At 40.9% G+C, this 17,769-nt stretch overlaps 1 protein-coding gene across 7 annotated transcripts in view; it reads left to right on the top strand.

Annotated features, from left to right (window-relative positions):
* Positions 1 to 17,769, top strand: part of MDGA1 (MAM domain containing glycosylphosphatidylinositol anchor 1) — a 435,025-nt gene that overhangs the window by 198,249 nt on the left and 219,007 nt on the right. For all 7 annotated transcript variants that reach the window (XM_073628744.1, XM_073628743.1, XM_073628742.1 and 4 more), the window contains exon 4: positions 12,313 to 12,509. In XM_073628744.1, the coding sequence (XP_073484845.1) occupies positions 12,313 to 12,509 (197 nt within the window). The remainder of the gene's footprint in view (positions 1 to 12,312; positions 12,510 to 17,769) is intronic.

Genomic DNA, 17,769 nt, shown 5'->3' with positions numbered 1-17,769 from the left:
CTTGAACCTGCCAGAAGCTTAGGATCCTTCCCTGACCTGACCACCTAGACTAGGTTCAATGAATTAAAAGCAGTAAGATGGGCAGAATTGAGCAAAGGGTTGTGGAAAATTCTAAGATCACAGATAACGAGCAAAGATCCCAAAAAAAAACAGCTCATAGACAAGGACCCTTCCAAGGCCAATCTGTCTTCCCTTCAGTCTTGCACAGATCATTGGCATCTGTGGTGTTATGTAGTGTTGGGTTCCAAAGCAAATGTGCTGCAGTGCTTTAAGTTAGCGTTTTGGGATGCTGTTCAAATTCAACAGCACTGCAAAGAACCGCATCGGGCAGTTAAGCACATGCTTTACCGTGCGTTACTGCAACGCGCTGGTGTGAATGGTTAACCACTGCCCACCCATAGGACGTCATATGATGTACTCGGATTGAAGTGATTATACTTGGATGATGCCTGCAGCTTTGGTTTGGAGGCCAGAAGAGAGATATGGGGGTCTAATAGAGTAAAGAGGCCATGTCATGGTCCATGCTATAGAGATGTTGTTCATCCCTTGTGATAGCAATAAAGTTGATAAAAAAATGAAAGTGTTAAAAAAATACATTTAAATAAAATAAATAATTAGAAAAAAAAAAAAAACCCTGTGCTCGCGAACGCGCACGTAGGTCCCGCATGTAAATGGCCATCGTACCACACATGCGAGGTATCGCCGCGAACGTCAGAGCGAGAACAATAGTTCTATTTTCAGACCTCCTGTGTAACTCAAAGTTGGCAACCTGTAAAGGCTTTTAAGTCATCTCCTGTAGATAATTTAATGTACCATAGTTTGTTGCCATTCGATGGGCGTGCACAATTTTAAAGCATGACATGTATGGTATCTATCTATTCGGAGTGACTTCATCTTTTTACCAAGAAATGTTGTATTATATTTTGTCTCTGTTTAAAAAAAAAATTGCGCCGTGTGACATAAAAAAATCGCAACACCGACCATTTTATTCTCTAGAGCAGGGGTCTCCAAACTTTCTAAACAAAGGGCCAGTATACTGTCCTTCAGACTGTGGTGTCAGTGGTAAAACATATGCCCAGTAGTTAGTATCAGTTATTGTAGTAGTGCCCCATTATTGGTGTCATTGGAAGGAATTGTGCCTTATTGTTGGTGTCATTGGAAGGAATCGTGCCTTATTGTTGGTGTCATTGGGAGGATTTTTTTTTGACCCCTCATTGATGTCAGTGGGAGGGCATATGCCCAGTTGTTGGTATCAGTTATAGGAATAGTACCCCATAATTGGTGCTATTTGGGAAGACGTGTGCCCCATTGTTGTGTCATTGGGGGAATTGTGCCCCATCATTGGTGTCAGTGGGAGGACATATGTCCAATTGTTGGTGTCAGTTAAAGGAAAAGTAGCCCATCATTGGGAATAATTGTGCCCTTAATTTGGTGTCATTGGGAGAAAATGTGCCCCTCTGTTGGTATTATTGGGAGAAATTGTACTCCTTATTGGTGTCAGTGGGAGGACATATGCCCAATTGTTGGTGTCAGTGGGAGGACTAGTATTCCATTGTTGGTGTCATTGGGAGGATTTGTGCCCCATTGTTGGTGTCATTGGGAGGAATTGTGCCCCTTCATTTGTGTTCATGGGAGGACATATGCCCAATTGTTGGCGTCAGTTATAGAAATTGTACCCCATCATTGGTGTCAGTGGGAAGAATAGTACCCCATCATTGGTGTTAGTGGGAATAATTGAGCCCTTAATTTGGTGTCATTGGGAGAAAATGTGCCCCTCTGTTGGTATTATTGTGAGAAATTGTACTCCTTATTGGTGTCAGCGGGAGGACATATGCCTAATTGTTGGTGTCAGTGGGAGGAATAGTATTCCATTGTTGGTATCATTGGGAGGATTTGTGCCTCATTGTTGGTGTCGTTGGGAGGAACTGTGCCCCTTTATTTGTGTTCATGGGAGCACATATGCCCAATTGTTGGCGTCAGTTATAGAAATCGTACCCCTTCATTGGTGTCAGTGGGAGGAATAGTATTCCATTGTTGGTGTAATTGGGAGGATTTGTGCCCCATTGTTGGTGTCATTGGGAGGAATTGTGCCCCTTCATTTGTGTCCATGGGAGGACATATGCCCAATTGTTGGCGTCAGTTATAGAAACCGTACCCCATCATTGGCGTCAGTGGGAAGTATAGTACCCCATCATTGGCATCAGTGGGAAGAATTGTGCCCCATCTTTGATGTCATCAGGCGGACACATGCCCAATAGTTGGTGTCATTGGATGGAATAGTGCCCCAGGGGCCAGAAAAAAGCAAACAAAGGGCCACATCCAGGCCCCCGGGACACATTTTGGAGACCCCTGCTAATATTTTGGTGTTCAAAGTAATTTTCAAGCAGATTTCTACACGTAGGAGAGAAATGTCAGAACTTGCCTGGGTAGCAGGTGGTTAGTCAATAACCAACGTCTCGCGTTAACATGGCGGCAACACATCGTTGCCACTTATTGCACAAGCAGAAGACAAGTCTGCATATTTGATGATCACCAAGCACACCGCATAATGTGTTCCAAAAAAAAAATAATGTTTAGCAGATCACGCGGCTCGCATGTATCCATTGACTTTGTGCTCCTGCAACACTAAAGAAGGTTTTTTTTTTTTCTTGTCTAGCAAGATGCGTCGCTGGCAGGGTGTTGGAGACGAGGGGATCTCTTTATCGCGGTGCCAGCTGCCTTGGCATATTTTCTTGCCGTGTGATCTCGCGGCTCAGCGGCACCTTGTTGGGATGAGATGTGGAACAGGAGACAAGCGTCGGGGGGGGAAAAAAAGGTACGACGATCCGCAGCCATCTGTCCCCGTGGATGATGTGCATCTTCCGGAAAATTTCACATCTCGTCGCCATCGTGCGTCCGCCCCCCCTCCCCCCGTTCACCGGCTGTCTCCTGGCACGCCGCACCCTCGCCGCTTCCAATTTCATCTCCGACATGACCCAAGCTGGACTTCCAGCTGACAGTCCCAACATTCGTCGTGTCTGAACGCAACTGTCTCGTTATCCTTCGCAAGCTGATTTGATTAGACCTCCCCGGGACGCCGCCGCGCTTTATTTCGCTTTAATTTAGTGAAGACAATCGGTGTCTTTTCTTTCCTGTAAACTAAATGCCATTTTCCGTGGGAGGCGGGGGGGAGGGGTCTCCGGAAAATTGCTGCAGGCTCCGGAACATCTGAGTAACAGCCGGACTCTTACATTCATCTCCTGGGCCCAGCGGGGCGGCGAGAGAAGTAATTATTCTTCAGGCGGATTTGGGTTTCGGCTTTCAGAGTTACAATGTCCTGAAGAAACAGAAGAAATTCTCCAACCTGAACGCGATTTAGGCCAGGTTCACGATTAACGTTGCATAAACGCACAAATTTATTTTTTTTAACGTGTTTTTTGCGCATTTTCGCGTTGCGTGCATCCGTTCGTTTGAATGGGCTTCCCTACGCGTGACGAATGTGCCAAAGATGCTCCTGGACCCTTTTTGGGCATCAAGCCTCATGCGTTTCGGCACATTTGGGGTGCCGTTAACAGTGAATGGCACTGAAAGCGCGACATGCGTTTTTCGTGCTTCCCTTGAGTGCTCATGAAATTGCATGCTTTGGCGGGCATTCACAAAACACTTAGATGTGAATGGAACCAGCTGGCCGAACCCCCCCCCCCCGTTCGGTTGGCGCTAGAACTCCATTTTGAATGCTTATATGTAAGTTATTGGCCATAAAAGGGTATGGGTGTCCAGGTACTGCCCGGTTCTGTTGGCGCTAGAACTCTCGAACATCGGAAAAGTTCTGACCCGTGCGGCGAACCCTATTAAAGTCTATGGGACCCGAACTCAAGAAAATCAAAAGTCCCCATTTTGAAGGCTTATATGTAAGTTATTGGCCATAAAAGGGTATGGGTGTCCGGGTACTGCCTGGTTCGGTTGGCGCTAGAACTCTCGAACGTCGCAAAAGTTCTGACCTGAACGGCAAACCCTATTAAAGTCTATGGGACCCGAACTTAAGAAAATCAAAAGTCTCAGTTTTGAAGGCTTATATGTAAGTTATTGGCTATAAAAGGGCATGGGTGTCCGGGTACTGCCCTGGGGAACATGTATCAATGCAAAATTTTTATTTCAAAAGATCGTTTTTACAGGAGCAGTGATTTTAATAATGCTTAAAGTGAAACAATAAAAATGAAAAATTCCTTTAAATATAGTGCCTGGGGGGGTCCCCTTAGTCTGCCTATAAAGTGGCACATCTGTAGCATGTATGGAACCTGCTGCAGCAAAACTGACATTTATAAAGAAAAAACAAAATGACATTTAAATTGCTGGCAATACAAACATGTTTTGAAAAAAAAAAAATGTTTTGAAAAATCCTCCTCCCCCACGCCATTTTTATTTTCATTTCTTTCTATTGCCGGATATATATATTTTTTTTTCCATTCAGCTGTCAGCGGGGAGGCTCATTGACAGCTGATGCCTCATCCGTTGTTAAGGACACAGTGGCTGGCTTCCTAGGCTGCTCCTTAACCACCAGCTATGCACTATGCAGTGCGCAGTGCATTGTCGGGCGCTCGGCGGGCAAACATCACGCCGAGCTCCTCGCAAATTCGGGTGTTCGCCAAACAGGCGATGTTTGGGCCAAACTTTTGCTCGGCTTGCCCAGCTCTAGAACCAACATAGACAAAACATGTGAATGGCCAGTGCAGGTGACATGTGAATGGAGCCAGTGCAGGCAACACGTGAATGGAGCCAGTGCAGGCAACACGTGAATGGAGCCAGTGCAGGTGAAATGTGAATGGAGCCAGTGCAGGTGAAATTTTAAAGCGTGACATGTTAGGTATCTATTTACTCGATGTAACATCTTCTTTCACATTTTACAAAAAAAGTCGGTATATATTGTGTTTTTTTTTTTTATTATTCACTAAAGTGTATTTTTTCACAAAAAATTGCATTTGAAGAACTGCTGTGCAAATATCGTGTGACCTAAAAAATGGCAAAGATCGCCATTTCATTCACTAGGGTCTCTGCTAAAAAATATGTATAATGTTTTGGGTTTCTAAGTACCGTTCCCCCCCACCCCCACCCCCACCTTTCCATAGACAGCGGTCCATGTTCTGCGCAGGTTCTGGCTCCGGTCGGCGCCTCTGATTCGGGAAGATCAGCTTTTTACATCTGAAATATTCTTTGTGTCTCCAGGGAGGGTCCGCTCATCAGACTGAAAGGGGTCAGAGGGGGAGGGGGGCACGGGGCCTGACTCACTAAAGAGGATTATTCACTTACTGATTAGAGCGACAAAAAAAAAAAAGGATCACAAGCCTCAGATACAGGATGACATTCCATTGATCAGTTGCATCCATTTGATTAATTAATGTATCTTCTTATCTGATTACTGGAGCTTTTCTACAAGAATTCTCACACTTTATATTAAGCCCAAAACATGCCGATCCCGCTCTCCCGAAACCCCACACACTTCACTGTATACAAACCGCTAATGATACATTGTATACAGAGGAGGGTGATACATTGTATACAGATGAGGGTGATACATTGTATACAGAGGGGGTGATACATTGTATACAGAGGGGGTGATACATTGTATACAGAGGAGGGTGATACATTGTATACAGAGGAGGGTGATACATTGTATACAGGGGGGGTGATACATTGTATACAGAGGGGGTGATACATTGTATACAGAGGGGGTGATACATTGTATACAGAGGGGGTGATACATTATATACAGAGGGGGTGATACATTGTATACAGAGGGGGTGATACATTGTATACAGAGGAGGGTGATACATTGTATACAGAGGAGGGTGATACATTGTATACAGATGAGGGTGATACATTGTATACAGGGGGGTGATACATTGTATACAGAGGGGGTGATACATTGTATACAGGGGGGTGATACATTGTATACAGAGGGGGTGATACATTGTATACAGAGGAGGGTGATACATTGTATACAGAGGAGGGTGATACATTGTATACAGAGGGGGTGATACATTGTATACAGAGGAGGGTGATACATTGTATACAGAGGAGGGTGATACATTGTATACAGATGAGGGTGATACATTGTATACAGGGGGGTGATACATTGTATACAGAGGGGGTGATACATTGTATACAGAGGGGGTGATACATTGTATACAGAGGAGGGTGATACATTGTATACAGAGGAGGGTGATACATTGTATACAGAGGGGGTGATACATTGTATACAGAGGAGGGTGATACATTGTATACAGAGGGGGTGATACATTGTATACAGAGGGGGTGATACATTGTATACAGAGGAGGGTGATACATTGTATACAGAGGGGGTGATACATTGTATACAGAGGAGGGTGATACATTGTATACAGATGAGGGTGATACATTGTATACAGAAGGGGGTGATACATTGTATACAGGGGGTGATACATTGTATACAGAGGGGGTGATACATTGTATACAGAGGGGGTGATACATTGTATACAGAGGAGGGTGATACATTGTATACAGAGGGGGTGATACATTGTATACAGAGGGGGTGATACATTGTATACAGAGGAGGGTGATACATTGTATACAGAGGGGGTGATACATTGTATACAGAGGAGGGTGATACATTGTATACAGAGGAGGGTGATACATTGTATACAGAGGAGGGTGATACATTGTATACAGAGGGGGTGATACATTGTATACAGGGGGGTGATACATTGTATACAGAGGAGGGTGATACATTGTATACAGAGGGGGTGATACATTGTATACAGGGGGGTGATACATTTTATACAGAGAGTGGTGATAAATTGTATACAGAAGGGGGTGATACATTATATACGGGAGGTGATACATTGTATACAGAAGGGGGTAATACATTGTATACAGAGAGGGTGAACATTGTATACAGAGGGGGTGAACATTGTATACAGAGGGGAGGTGATACACTGTATACAGAGGGAGGTGATGCATTGTATACAGAGGGGCGGGTGATACATTATATATGGGGGGGGGGTGATACATTTTATACAGAAGGGGGTGATACATTGTATACAGAGGGGGTGATACATTGTATACAGGGGGTGATACATTGTATACAGGGGGGTGGTACATTGTATACAGAGGTGGGTGATACATTGTATACAGAGAGGGGTGATACATTGTACATAGAGTGTGAACAGAGGGGGGTGTGCCCACCAATCAGCAGTAAAATGACATCCGATTGGCTACTCTGGGTCACAGCTGCCCTTTATAATGACTTATAGGTGACCCTGAGATGGGCGGGGTCATGTATAGAACTGAGATATATAATAAGTGATCTCTTCATACTGGTCATTGTCATCATTACATTTCCATCGTCCAATCCCAACATTCCGACATCAATCATCTCTTCTTCTACAATCTACTGAACCCAACATCATGGATATATTCTATCTATCTATCTATCTATCTATCTATCTATCTATCTATCTATCTATCTATCTATCTATCTATCTATCTATCTATCTATCTATCTATCTATCTCCATGTGATGATGATGAGTGTGGTAGTAGATGGTGTAGAGTTTAGTCGGTGAGGAATGAGAAGTCTTGGTTTCCAGTGAGGAATATCCGATAGTTTGTATCTATGAGGAGGATCATAGGGCGGAGATATTTCGATATTCCAGGTTTCTTTTCTTGTCTGTTTTTCGGTTTTTATCGATTGAACAAGGATTGCATTTTTTTTTCCTCCAATATTCTATGGCAAGTATGGCAGCGCAGGGCGAGACAAATGTGAAAATGTGGGACACGCTTTAGACTCTGCAGAACCAGAGGGGGAAATACTCACCATGCTCTCTATCTGATAATAGTTAACAATTTTGGAAGTTGAATTCTGGGCATAAAATGTATTTAAATCTATTCCTCGGTATCCACAAATGGTTTAAATCCACTTTATGTGCACCAAGTACCTCCGCAATCCCAGATATTACCTTGTAAAAGAAGACCCATCGCCCTGCACAGGGAGAGAGAGAGCAGAGCTGTGGGAGGGACTCAACAGGCTCCACCCACTACAGGCTGCCTACAGGAAACTAAAGGAGGGGGGCGGAGACAAGACCAGTCCCTCTGCACAAGGAGAGAGAGCAGCAGTGGGTGGTCTTTATTACAGGAATTCTCACACTGGATTACTGCACAGATCTGGAAGAAATACTCAAAGTACACCGAGATACAAGAAGAAGACACACGATGAGCGGATTTAGATAATATTTGCTGATCTCAGATATCAGCTTCTTCTAGCTGATAATAAAGGACGTGATTTCTGTAAACATGCCCTAGAAGCGGATTCCAGAGAATATGGTTGACCCGAAAGTCTGCAGTCCTGAGACTCTAAAATATTAATAGACTTCGGACATCTGGATTTCGGCAAAAGAGCAGGATAAAAATATTCACCAAATTCAGCTGTAATGCTGCAGAGACATCTCTGTGAATTCTATCCGGATGTTTCCATGGCCATGGAGACAAAAAGTTCCAAAATTTTTGTTCTGTAAAAAAGCTGCAAACAACATTCTCATCAATGTACATAAATATACCAGAATATAATCTATAAATATACCTGAATATAATATGTAAATTTATACATTCTATATACTGGAATATAATAAGCAAAAGTGACAGAAAATAATACGTGAATATTTTAGAATAAAATATATAAATATACCGGAATATAATCTATAAATATACCTGAATATAATATGTAAATGTATCTGAATATAATATATAATTTAAAAGATTTAAATATATAAATATACTGGAATATAATATTATGAAAATATTATGTAAAAATACCAGAAACAATTATGTAAATACACCAGAATATAATATATAAAAATAAAAGAATGTATTATGTAAACGTTCTGGAATATTATATGTAAATATACCGAACATAATATATAATTATACTGGAATATAATATGTAAATATACCGGAATATATACATTCTTTATGCCAGAATATAATATATAAAAATGCCAGAAAATAATATGTGAATATATCAGAATTAAATATATACTGTAAATATACCAGAAAATAATATACAGTATCAAGATAAAATAATTAAATATCGAAAGATTCTGGAATATAATGTACAAATATTCTGGAATATAATATATATCTATATATATATATATATATATATATATATATATAAAATGTAAGTATACCAGAATTAAATATATAAATATACCAGAATATATTATAAAAATATTATAATATATATAAATATATTAATATATAATATATATATATAAAATACCCAAAACAAATATATTTATATATTATATTCTGGTATATTTACAGACCAGAATGTAATATATAAAAATAAAAGAATTTAAATTTATAAATGTATAGGATATAATATATTAATATACCATAACATAATATATAAAAATACAAGAAAAAAATATGTAAATATACCAGAATATAATATATAAAAATACCAGAAACAATTATGTAAACATACCAGAATATAATATATAAAAATACCAGAAACAATTATGTAAACATACTAGAATATAATAAGTAACTATAACAGATTTTTTGTAAAAATACATTAATTTAGTATGTAAGTGTACTGGAATATAATATATAAATATACCAGAATATGATATATAATTTTGCTAAAATAAAATATATAAAAAAAAAACTGAATATAATATGTAAATATATCAAAATAATATATAAATATAATGAAATATAATCTATAAATATACCAGAATATAATATATAATTATACCAGAATATAATATATAATTATACCAGAATATAATATGTAAATATACCAGAATATGTTAAATAAATATACCAAAATATAGTTATATTGTTAGGTTGAAAAAGGACATCTACTTCAACCAATAGAAAACCTCCATGCACAAATCTCTACCAACAGTGGATCCAGGGGAAGGCAAAAAACCCCTATGAAGCACCATCCACTTTTTTAAGGGGCCAAAAAAATTCCTTTCTGATTCCTCAGAAGTCAATTGGATATTACATTGATCAACTACCCCTGATATTATTGCCTATAAATATTAGTATCCAGATATATTTTTTGCATTTATGAATGCATCCAGTTCTTTTAAACAATCTACTGAGATGGCCAGAACTAGTTCTTGATACTATACTTTTTTTATACTAAAAGGTAATCCCCCCCCCCACCGCACCTTTGACAGTTGTCACAAGGACACCTCTCTATATGACAGGTTATATTCCTGTGTAGAGGAACAGATCTTTGTCACTTGACAGATCCAAGCTGATGTCTCCTAAATGCCACAAATTAGTTGATTAAAGAAGAAATCCAATGAGGTTTGACCCTGTTATATTTATTTATTTTAAGATCCTTTCATTTTAGAGTAACGTCATGCTTTCTAAGACCACAGATTCCTTGGTGGTTTTGGTTAGCTTTGCAGTTTTCTTGCCTTTTAGATGGCTTGGTTGGTGGCTTAGTTGGTGGGTTGGTTGGTGGCTTAGTTGGTGGTTTGGTTGGTGGTTTGGTTGGTGGCTTGGTTGGTGGTCTGGTTGTTGGTCTGGTTGGTGGGTCAATTGGTGAAATTACTGTATTTGGTTAGATGTTTAGGTTGTTTGATTAGTTAATGATTCACCTGGTCGATAAGTAAAGCTGGCCATATGCAACTTGAATTGCATCTGGTTCCTGCTGATTTGGCCGAAATTCCATCTGTGGGTGACCCTGTTGGCACTGCCCAGATAGATAAAATTCAACTGAAAAATTGAAGCTAAGTGGAAAATTTTTAGTAGAACAGTAACTGCATTCTATCAGATGCAGTCACTGTTTGATATTCATGCAGCCGCAGTTTGCTGTGGCTGCCTGACTACAAAAACCAGCAGCGAAGATTCCTCCATCCATGCTGATTCGCCTGGATGGATAAATCTATACATTTTTTTGGATTTGCCTAATTTCATAGCTGAGTTGTTTGGTTAATAGTTGGGATCACTCTTTTGGGTGTGGATTGGCTGGTTAGTTGTGGAGGTGACTGCTGGTTGGTTGATTCGTTGACGAAATGATGGTTGGTTGGCTGGTTAATTGACGAAATGATGGTTGGTTGGCTGGTTAGTTGAGGAGATGACTGTTGGTTGGCTGGTTAGTTGAGGAGATAACTGTTGGTGGGCCGGTTAGTTGAGGAGGTGACTGTTGTTTGGCTGGTTAGTTGAGGAGATGAATGTCGGTTGGTTGATTCGTTGACGAAATGATAGTTGGTTGGCTGGTTAGTTGAGGAGATGACTGTTGGTGGGCCGGTTAGTTGAGGAGGTGACTGTTGATTGGCTGGTTAGTTGAGGCGATGACTGTTGGTTGGTTGATTCGTTGACGAAATGATAGTTGGTTGGCTGGTTAGTTGAGGAGATGACTGTTGGTGGGCTGGTTAGTTGAGGAGGTGACTGTTGTTTGGCTGCTTAGTTGAGGAGATGACTGTTGGTTGGTTGATTCGTTGACGAAATGATAGTTGGTTGGCTGGTTAGTTGAGGAGATGACTGTTGGTGGGCTGGTTAGTTGAGGAGGTGACTGTTGTTTGGCTGGTTAGTTGAGGAGATGACTGTTGGTTGGTTGATTCATTGACGAAATGATAGTTGGTTGGCTGGTTAGTTGAGGAGATGACTGTTGGTGGGCTGGTTAGTTGAGGAGGTGACTGTTGTTTGGCTGCTTAGTTGAGGAGATGACTGTTGGTTGGCTGGTTAGTTGAGGAGAGGACTGTTGGATGGCTGTAAACCCAAGAAAAGACTGTATCTGATTAACTGCAGTTACAATTCCTCCAAGAGTTTTCCATCCTGCTCATTCTATTTTTAGGTTGGGGTTTGTTGAGCCAGTTGTGCCAACTTAGTCACCCATTGCTTGAATTTTCAGACAATTTATCAGGAATCTGCTGAAATTGAAGCAGTGTTTGTCTGACATTAGATGTTGAAATTTCTGGTTGACTGGTATTCAGAGAGACTGAGTTTGGTGATTTCGTTATTATTATTTTTTCTGTTGATTAGGGAAATGGTAGGTGAGTTGGTTTGATAACATTGGTTTTGTGTGGCAAATTAGCAAAAGGGTTAGCTGGCTAGTTTTTGGAACCTCCCTTAACCTAATATGGTTGGTTGGTTGGTTGGTTGGTTGGTTGGTTGGTTGGCTCCTGAACCTATTGGTTGGTGTAGCTCATTGCTTGTCATGGTTTTTCCTCTTCACTTTTCTTTTCAGTTCTCATGACATGGTAGGATGTCCAAAAAAATCTATAAAATGAAATGTGACAAAGCTTATAACCACCCCTGTGACCCTGCTTTCCAGATTTAGATGAGCCCATCCTTACTGTTCACCAGACCATCAGCGATGTAAGAGGGAGTTTCTACCAGGAGAAGACCGTCTTCCTGCGATGTACTGTCAGCTCTAATCCACCCGCCCGCTTCATCTGGAAACGAGCCTCTGAGACCTTGTCCCAAAGCCAGGACAATGGGGTGGACATCTACGAACCTCTCTATACACAGGTATGATATGTTTATGCATCAATGAATTGCCTGCTAACAGCAAGGAGCTAGTTGTGAAAAATTATTCAGATCAGGATATGTCATCGGAAGGAACCAACCCTGCTTTCTGAAGGGGCAGGTTAGAAATCAATTGCCGGTGTTCCATTATGTAATGTGTCCCCTCTGATAATAGTGGTACCTGAGATCACCTGTGTCCATCTGCCCTTGGAAGCCTTTAGTTTAAAGCCCGATCCAAACTCAGACCAGGCTTTAGAGGATAGGTAGATTAAGATATACCTTTAAATATAGCCTACAAGTCATGTGGATGAATAAACTCCAGACAGTGACTTTTCCTGTCAGGAGCCTTGCTCCCTGGGGGATCAGGGCCAGGGTCCTTTCTCTTCGGAGGAGGACATGTTTACACCCTGTGCACGTTTTTATGCACCTAGTGTTAAGTTTTGTGAGTGTGTTTCACTACATCACGGAGCTTCAAAAAAAAAAAAAAAGAAAGAGAGAAGCCAACGGCTGACTCAAAAACTAAATTTTCCCTTTTGAGATCACTGACCCTTTAATACATTCGTGTCAGTTTCGTACATGTCTATTTAGGAGGTGACATGGCAGTCACCTCCAGTTGGGAATTAGGGCAGGGAGATTTCACTGTTGGAGTATACAAGACATAACAAAGACAAATGTTGTCTCAGACATCAAGCTTTACTTGAAATAACTAAAGTTTCCATTTTGAGTGGACTGATCCTTTAACACTTTCATTCCATGTCACCTTTGGAGGTGACATGGCAATAGGGTAGAGACAGGATGGACAGCGCTCTCCTTTTTTTTCTTCTGGATGGTGTTTTCTCTGAAGTCATACAGTGCCTTGAAAAAGTATTCACACCCCTTGAAATTTCCACATTTTTTCATGTTACAACCAAAAAAGTAAATGTATTTTATTGTGATTTCATGTGATAGACCAACACAAAGTGGCACATAATTGTGAAGTAGAAGGAAAATGATAAATGGTTTTCCAAATTTTTTACAAATAAATGTGAAAAGTGTGGGGGGGCATTTGTATTCAGCCCCTCTCATACTTTGTCAATTCTTTGTAGAACCCCCTTTCTCTGCAATTACAGCTGCAAGTCTTTTTGGGGATGTCTCTACCAGCTTTGCACATCTAGAGAGGGACATTGCCCATTCTTCTTTGCAAAATATTTCAAGCTCTGTCAGATTGGATGGAGAGCGTCTGTGAACAGCAATTTTCAAGTCTTCCCACAGATTCTCAGTTGGATTTAGGTCTGGACTTTGACTGGGCCATTCTAACACATGAATATGATTTGATCGAAACCATTCCATTGTAGCTCTGGCTGTATGTTTAGGGTCGTTGTCCTACTGGAAGGTGAACCTCCACCCCAGTCTCAAGTCTTTTGCAGACTCTAACAGGTTTTCTTCTAAGAATGCCCTGTATTTGGCTCCATCCATCTATCCATCCACTCTGACCAGATTTCCTGTCCCTGCTGAAGAAAAGCATCCTCACTGCCTGATCCTGCCACCACCATGTTTCACAGTGGGGGTGGTGTGTTCAGGGTGATGTGCAGTGTTAGTTTTCCACCACACATAGCATTTTGCTTTAGGACAAAAAGTTTAATTTTGGTCTTATCTGAGCACCTTCTTCCACATGTTTGCTGTGTCCCCCACATGGCTTCTCTTTCAACAATGTCTTTCTTCTTGTCACTCTTCCATAAAGGGCAGATTTGTGGAGAGCACGACTAATAGTTGTCCTGTGGACAGATTCTCCCACCTGAGCTGTGGATCTCTGCAGCTCCTCCAGAGTTACCATGGACCTCTTGGCTGCTTCTCTGATTAATGTTCTCCTTGCCCGACCTGTCAGTTTAGGTGGATGGCCATCTTTTGGTAGGTTTGCAGTTGTGCCATACTCTTTCCATTTTCTGATGAACAGATTGAATCAGTGAAATGTTCAAAGCTTGGGATATTTTTTTTATAACCTAACCATGCTTTAAACTTCTCCATAACTTTATCCCTGACCTGTCTGGTGTGTTCCTTGGCCTTCATGATGCTGTTTGTTCACTTAAGTTCTCTAACAAACCTCTGAGGGCTTCACAGAACAGCTGTATTTATACTGAGCTTAAATTACACACAGGTGGACTCTATTTACTAATTAGGTAACTTCTGAAGGCAATTGGTTCGACTAGATTATAGTTAGGGTTATCAGAGTAAAGGGGGCTGAATACAAATGCCCCCCCACACTTTTCACATATTTATTAGTAAAAAAAATGGAAAACCATTTATCATTTTCCTTCTGCTTCACAATTATGTGCCACTTTGTGTTGGTCTATCACATAAAAATCGCAATGTCACTGAAAGTCAAGAGTTTTAGAATGTATTTAGAAATCTTTCCAATGACCTCATCACCCAGTTCCTGTACTGAACCAATATTACCAATGAGCCAATCTGCTGTAGCTCGGTTAAACCCGAGTTTGATGAATTTAAAAGGAATTTTGACAAACTCAAATTTCAAATTTGAATTGCATTAAAGTCAATGGATGTCATATTTGATGTTCGCTTTTGGCCCTTTGGAGGGCTGCTAGGCAAGCAACAGTCACTCCAAATGCCTCCCCCGTAAATTTGATTGCATTGCAAACTTGAATCGAATTCGATTTCTATTGGGGAACATGTCTTTAAAGGTTCCTATTTATCCAGGTCTTGAGATAGCTAGTAGTCACATTTAACTAGGCTTGTTCTGTAATGTTAAAGATGTTTCATAGCTTATCCAAGCCACTTCTTTGGTTCTAATGAGTGTCAGGAAGTTACCCCAACATTTACAGTATATCCACTTAAGTAGCACCAACACCTTAATCCAACCACCATGGAACGAGTCAAGGCAGATGCTGATTATCTAAGAACAGGATGGGAGGCGTGAAAGTGGCAGAACCAACCTGTTCTAGTGACATAATGCCATCCTAGGTGTCAAGAGATCCGCATCAGATGTAATCCTTTTTATTCACATGGAGGAAGGTAAAAATTGTTGTCAAATCACCAACATGGAGCTGTTAAAATGGCATTATAATTGGAAGACAGATGGTTTTGAAGGCCTCTACCACTGTTTAGAGATGGCTGTTCCAGTTTGACGTAGATAGCCTCTTTCATGCCTATTGTGATGCAGTTGTCCTCTCTATCCAAAATCTGCACCTTACTGTCCTCGAAAGATTGTTGGAGTATGTTCCTGACACTCATTAGAACTGTAGAAGTGGCTTGGGGAAGCTGCTGAATGTCCTCAACATTACTGAACAAGTCCAGTTGATTGTGACTATCTACTACTAGATACAGTATATTGTGGAACAATTCCTCAATAACCACAAAGGGAAAAGTCTTCACGATTCACATAGTTTTGTACATTTCTTGGATGATCTATATTTTCTAACTGACTGCAAAAGTCAAACAGGCATTCAGTAAAGCCAGTAGAAAACTTTCAAATACAAATGATGTTGAAGGCTCCCACCACTGTTTGGAGATGTTTGGTCTGATTGATGTAGATGGCCTCTTTCAACCTCTTGTAAACCAGTTGTCTTCTCTATCCAAAATCTGCACCTTACTGTCCTCCAAAGAATGTTAGCGTATGTTCATGACTCTCATTAGAACTCTAGAAGTGGCTTAGACAAGCTATGGCATGTCTTTAATATTACAGAACAAGTTCAGTTGACTGTGACTAACTTCTACTAGATACAGTATATTGTGGAACAATTCCTGAATAATAACAAAAAAAGGAAGTGTCTCCAAATTTCTTGTAGTTTATCAACGTTTCTCAGAGGATCTGAACTGTCTTCCAGATTGAAGAGGTTAAGCAGGCATTCTTTAAAGCTCCAAACAGTAGTATACCTTCAATTACAAATGGTGTTGAAGGCCCCAACCACTGTTTAGAAATGTTTGTTCCGATTGATGTAGAAGGCCTCTTTCATGCCTCTTGTGACCCAGTTGTCCTCTCTATCCAAAATCTGCACCTCACTGTCCTGGAAAGATTGTTGGAGAATGTTCCTGATGCGCACTAGAACTGAAGAAGTGGCTTGGACAAGCTATGGAACATCCTCAAAATTACAGAACAAGTCCAGTTGACTTTGTCTATCTACTACTAGATATATTGTCGAAAAATTCCTGAACAACCACAAAAAAAAGAAATGTCCCCATGATTCTCATCATTTCTGAATGTTTCTCAGAGGATCTGTACTTTCTTCCAGAGTGCAGAGGTCAAACAGGCCTTAGGTGAAGCTCCTTACATGCAATAATTTCCGGATTTCCTCCCAACAGTAAAAAAACCTTCAATTACAATTAATTATCAGACGACGGCGCTTTATTCTGTGCCCTCTTCAAATCCTGCACAGCGCTCCAGCTGCGGCCATGACTCATATGACCACTGCCTAATTAATCACCTTTTAATATCATAACTCTACATGTACTCTCTATAGTTAGGACAGGGAATCGATATCCGGTTGCTGCCAATCCCATTACCACTTCTAATGAAGCTGTGCTTTCTGCAGTAAATTACGTCTGTCCTCCCGCGGACACTAATAGGATTGGATTTGTGGGACCGGAACCTTTCTCAACGTTTTGCCTGAAGGAGGTGATTGTAGCACTGCAATGTTTGCAGGACTACAAGTTCCAGTATGCTGTTCCAGCCATAGCACCTGTGCCTACCCGCCCTCACCCCGGTCATATGCCACTGTATTTTCAATTCCAGTATAAATTGAAAATGAAAATGTACACTACTTTATGACCACTGACATTTAACGTGGATAACACTGATTGTCTGGTTACAATGACATCTGAAAGTGGGTGGGATATATTAGGCAGCAAGCGAACATGTTGTCCCTGAAGTTGATGTGTTGAAAGAAGAAAAAATGGGCATTGCAGTTTGTTGTCTATGGGGCTGTGTAGACGCAGATCGGTAAGGGCACCCATGCTGACCCGTATCCACAGCCAAATACATCTACAATTGGCATGTGAGCATCAGACCCGGACCACAGAGCAATGGAAGAAGGTGGTCTCAATGGAAGAAGGTGGTCTGGTCTGAAGAAGCATGTTTTCTTTTACATCATGTGGATGGCCAGGTTTCAGCAGTATAATTCACCCTGCCAAAACTGGTTTTAAAATGGTTTGAGGAACACAATGAGTTTGAGGTGTTGATTGACCTTTAAATTATCCACAGCTCAATCCAATTGAACATCTGTGGGATGTGCTGGAAAAACAAGTCCGATCCATGGAGGCCCCACCTCGC

Source organism: Aquarana catesbeiana, linkage group LG04 (assembly GCF_042186555.1).
Source record: "Aquarana catesbeiana isolate 2022-GZ linkage group LG04, ASM4218655v1, whole genome shotgun sequence".
Classification (NCBI taxonomy): domain Eukaryota; kingdom Metazoa; phylum Chordata; class Amphibia; order Anura; family Ranidae; genus Aquarana; species Aquarana catesbeiana.
Note: the sequence above shows the minus strand (reverse complement) of the source record. Positions and strands in the feature narration are given on the sequence as shown.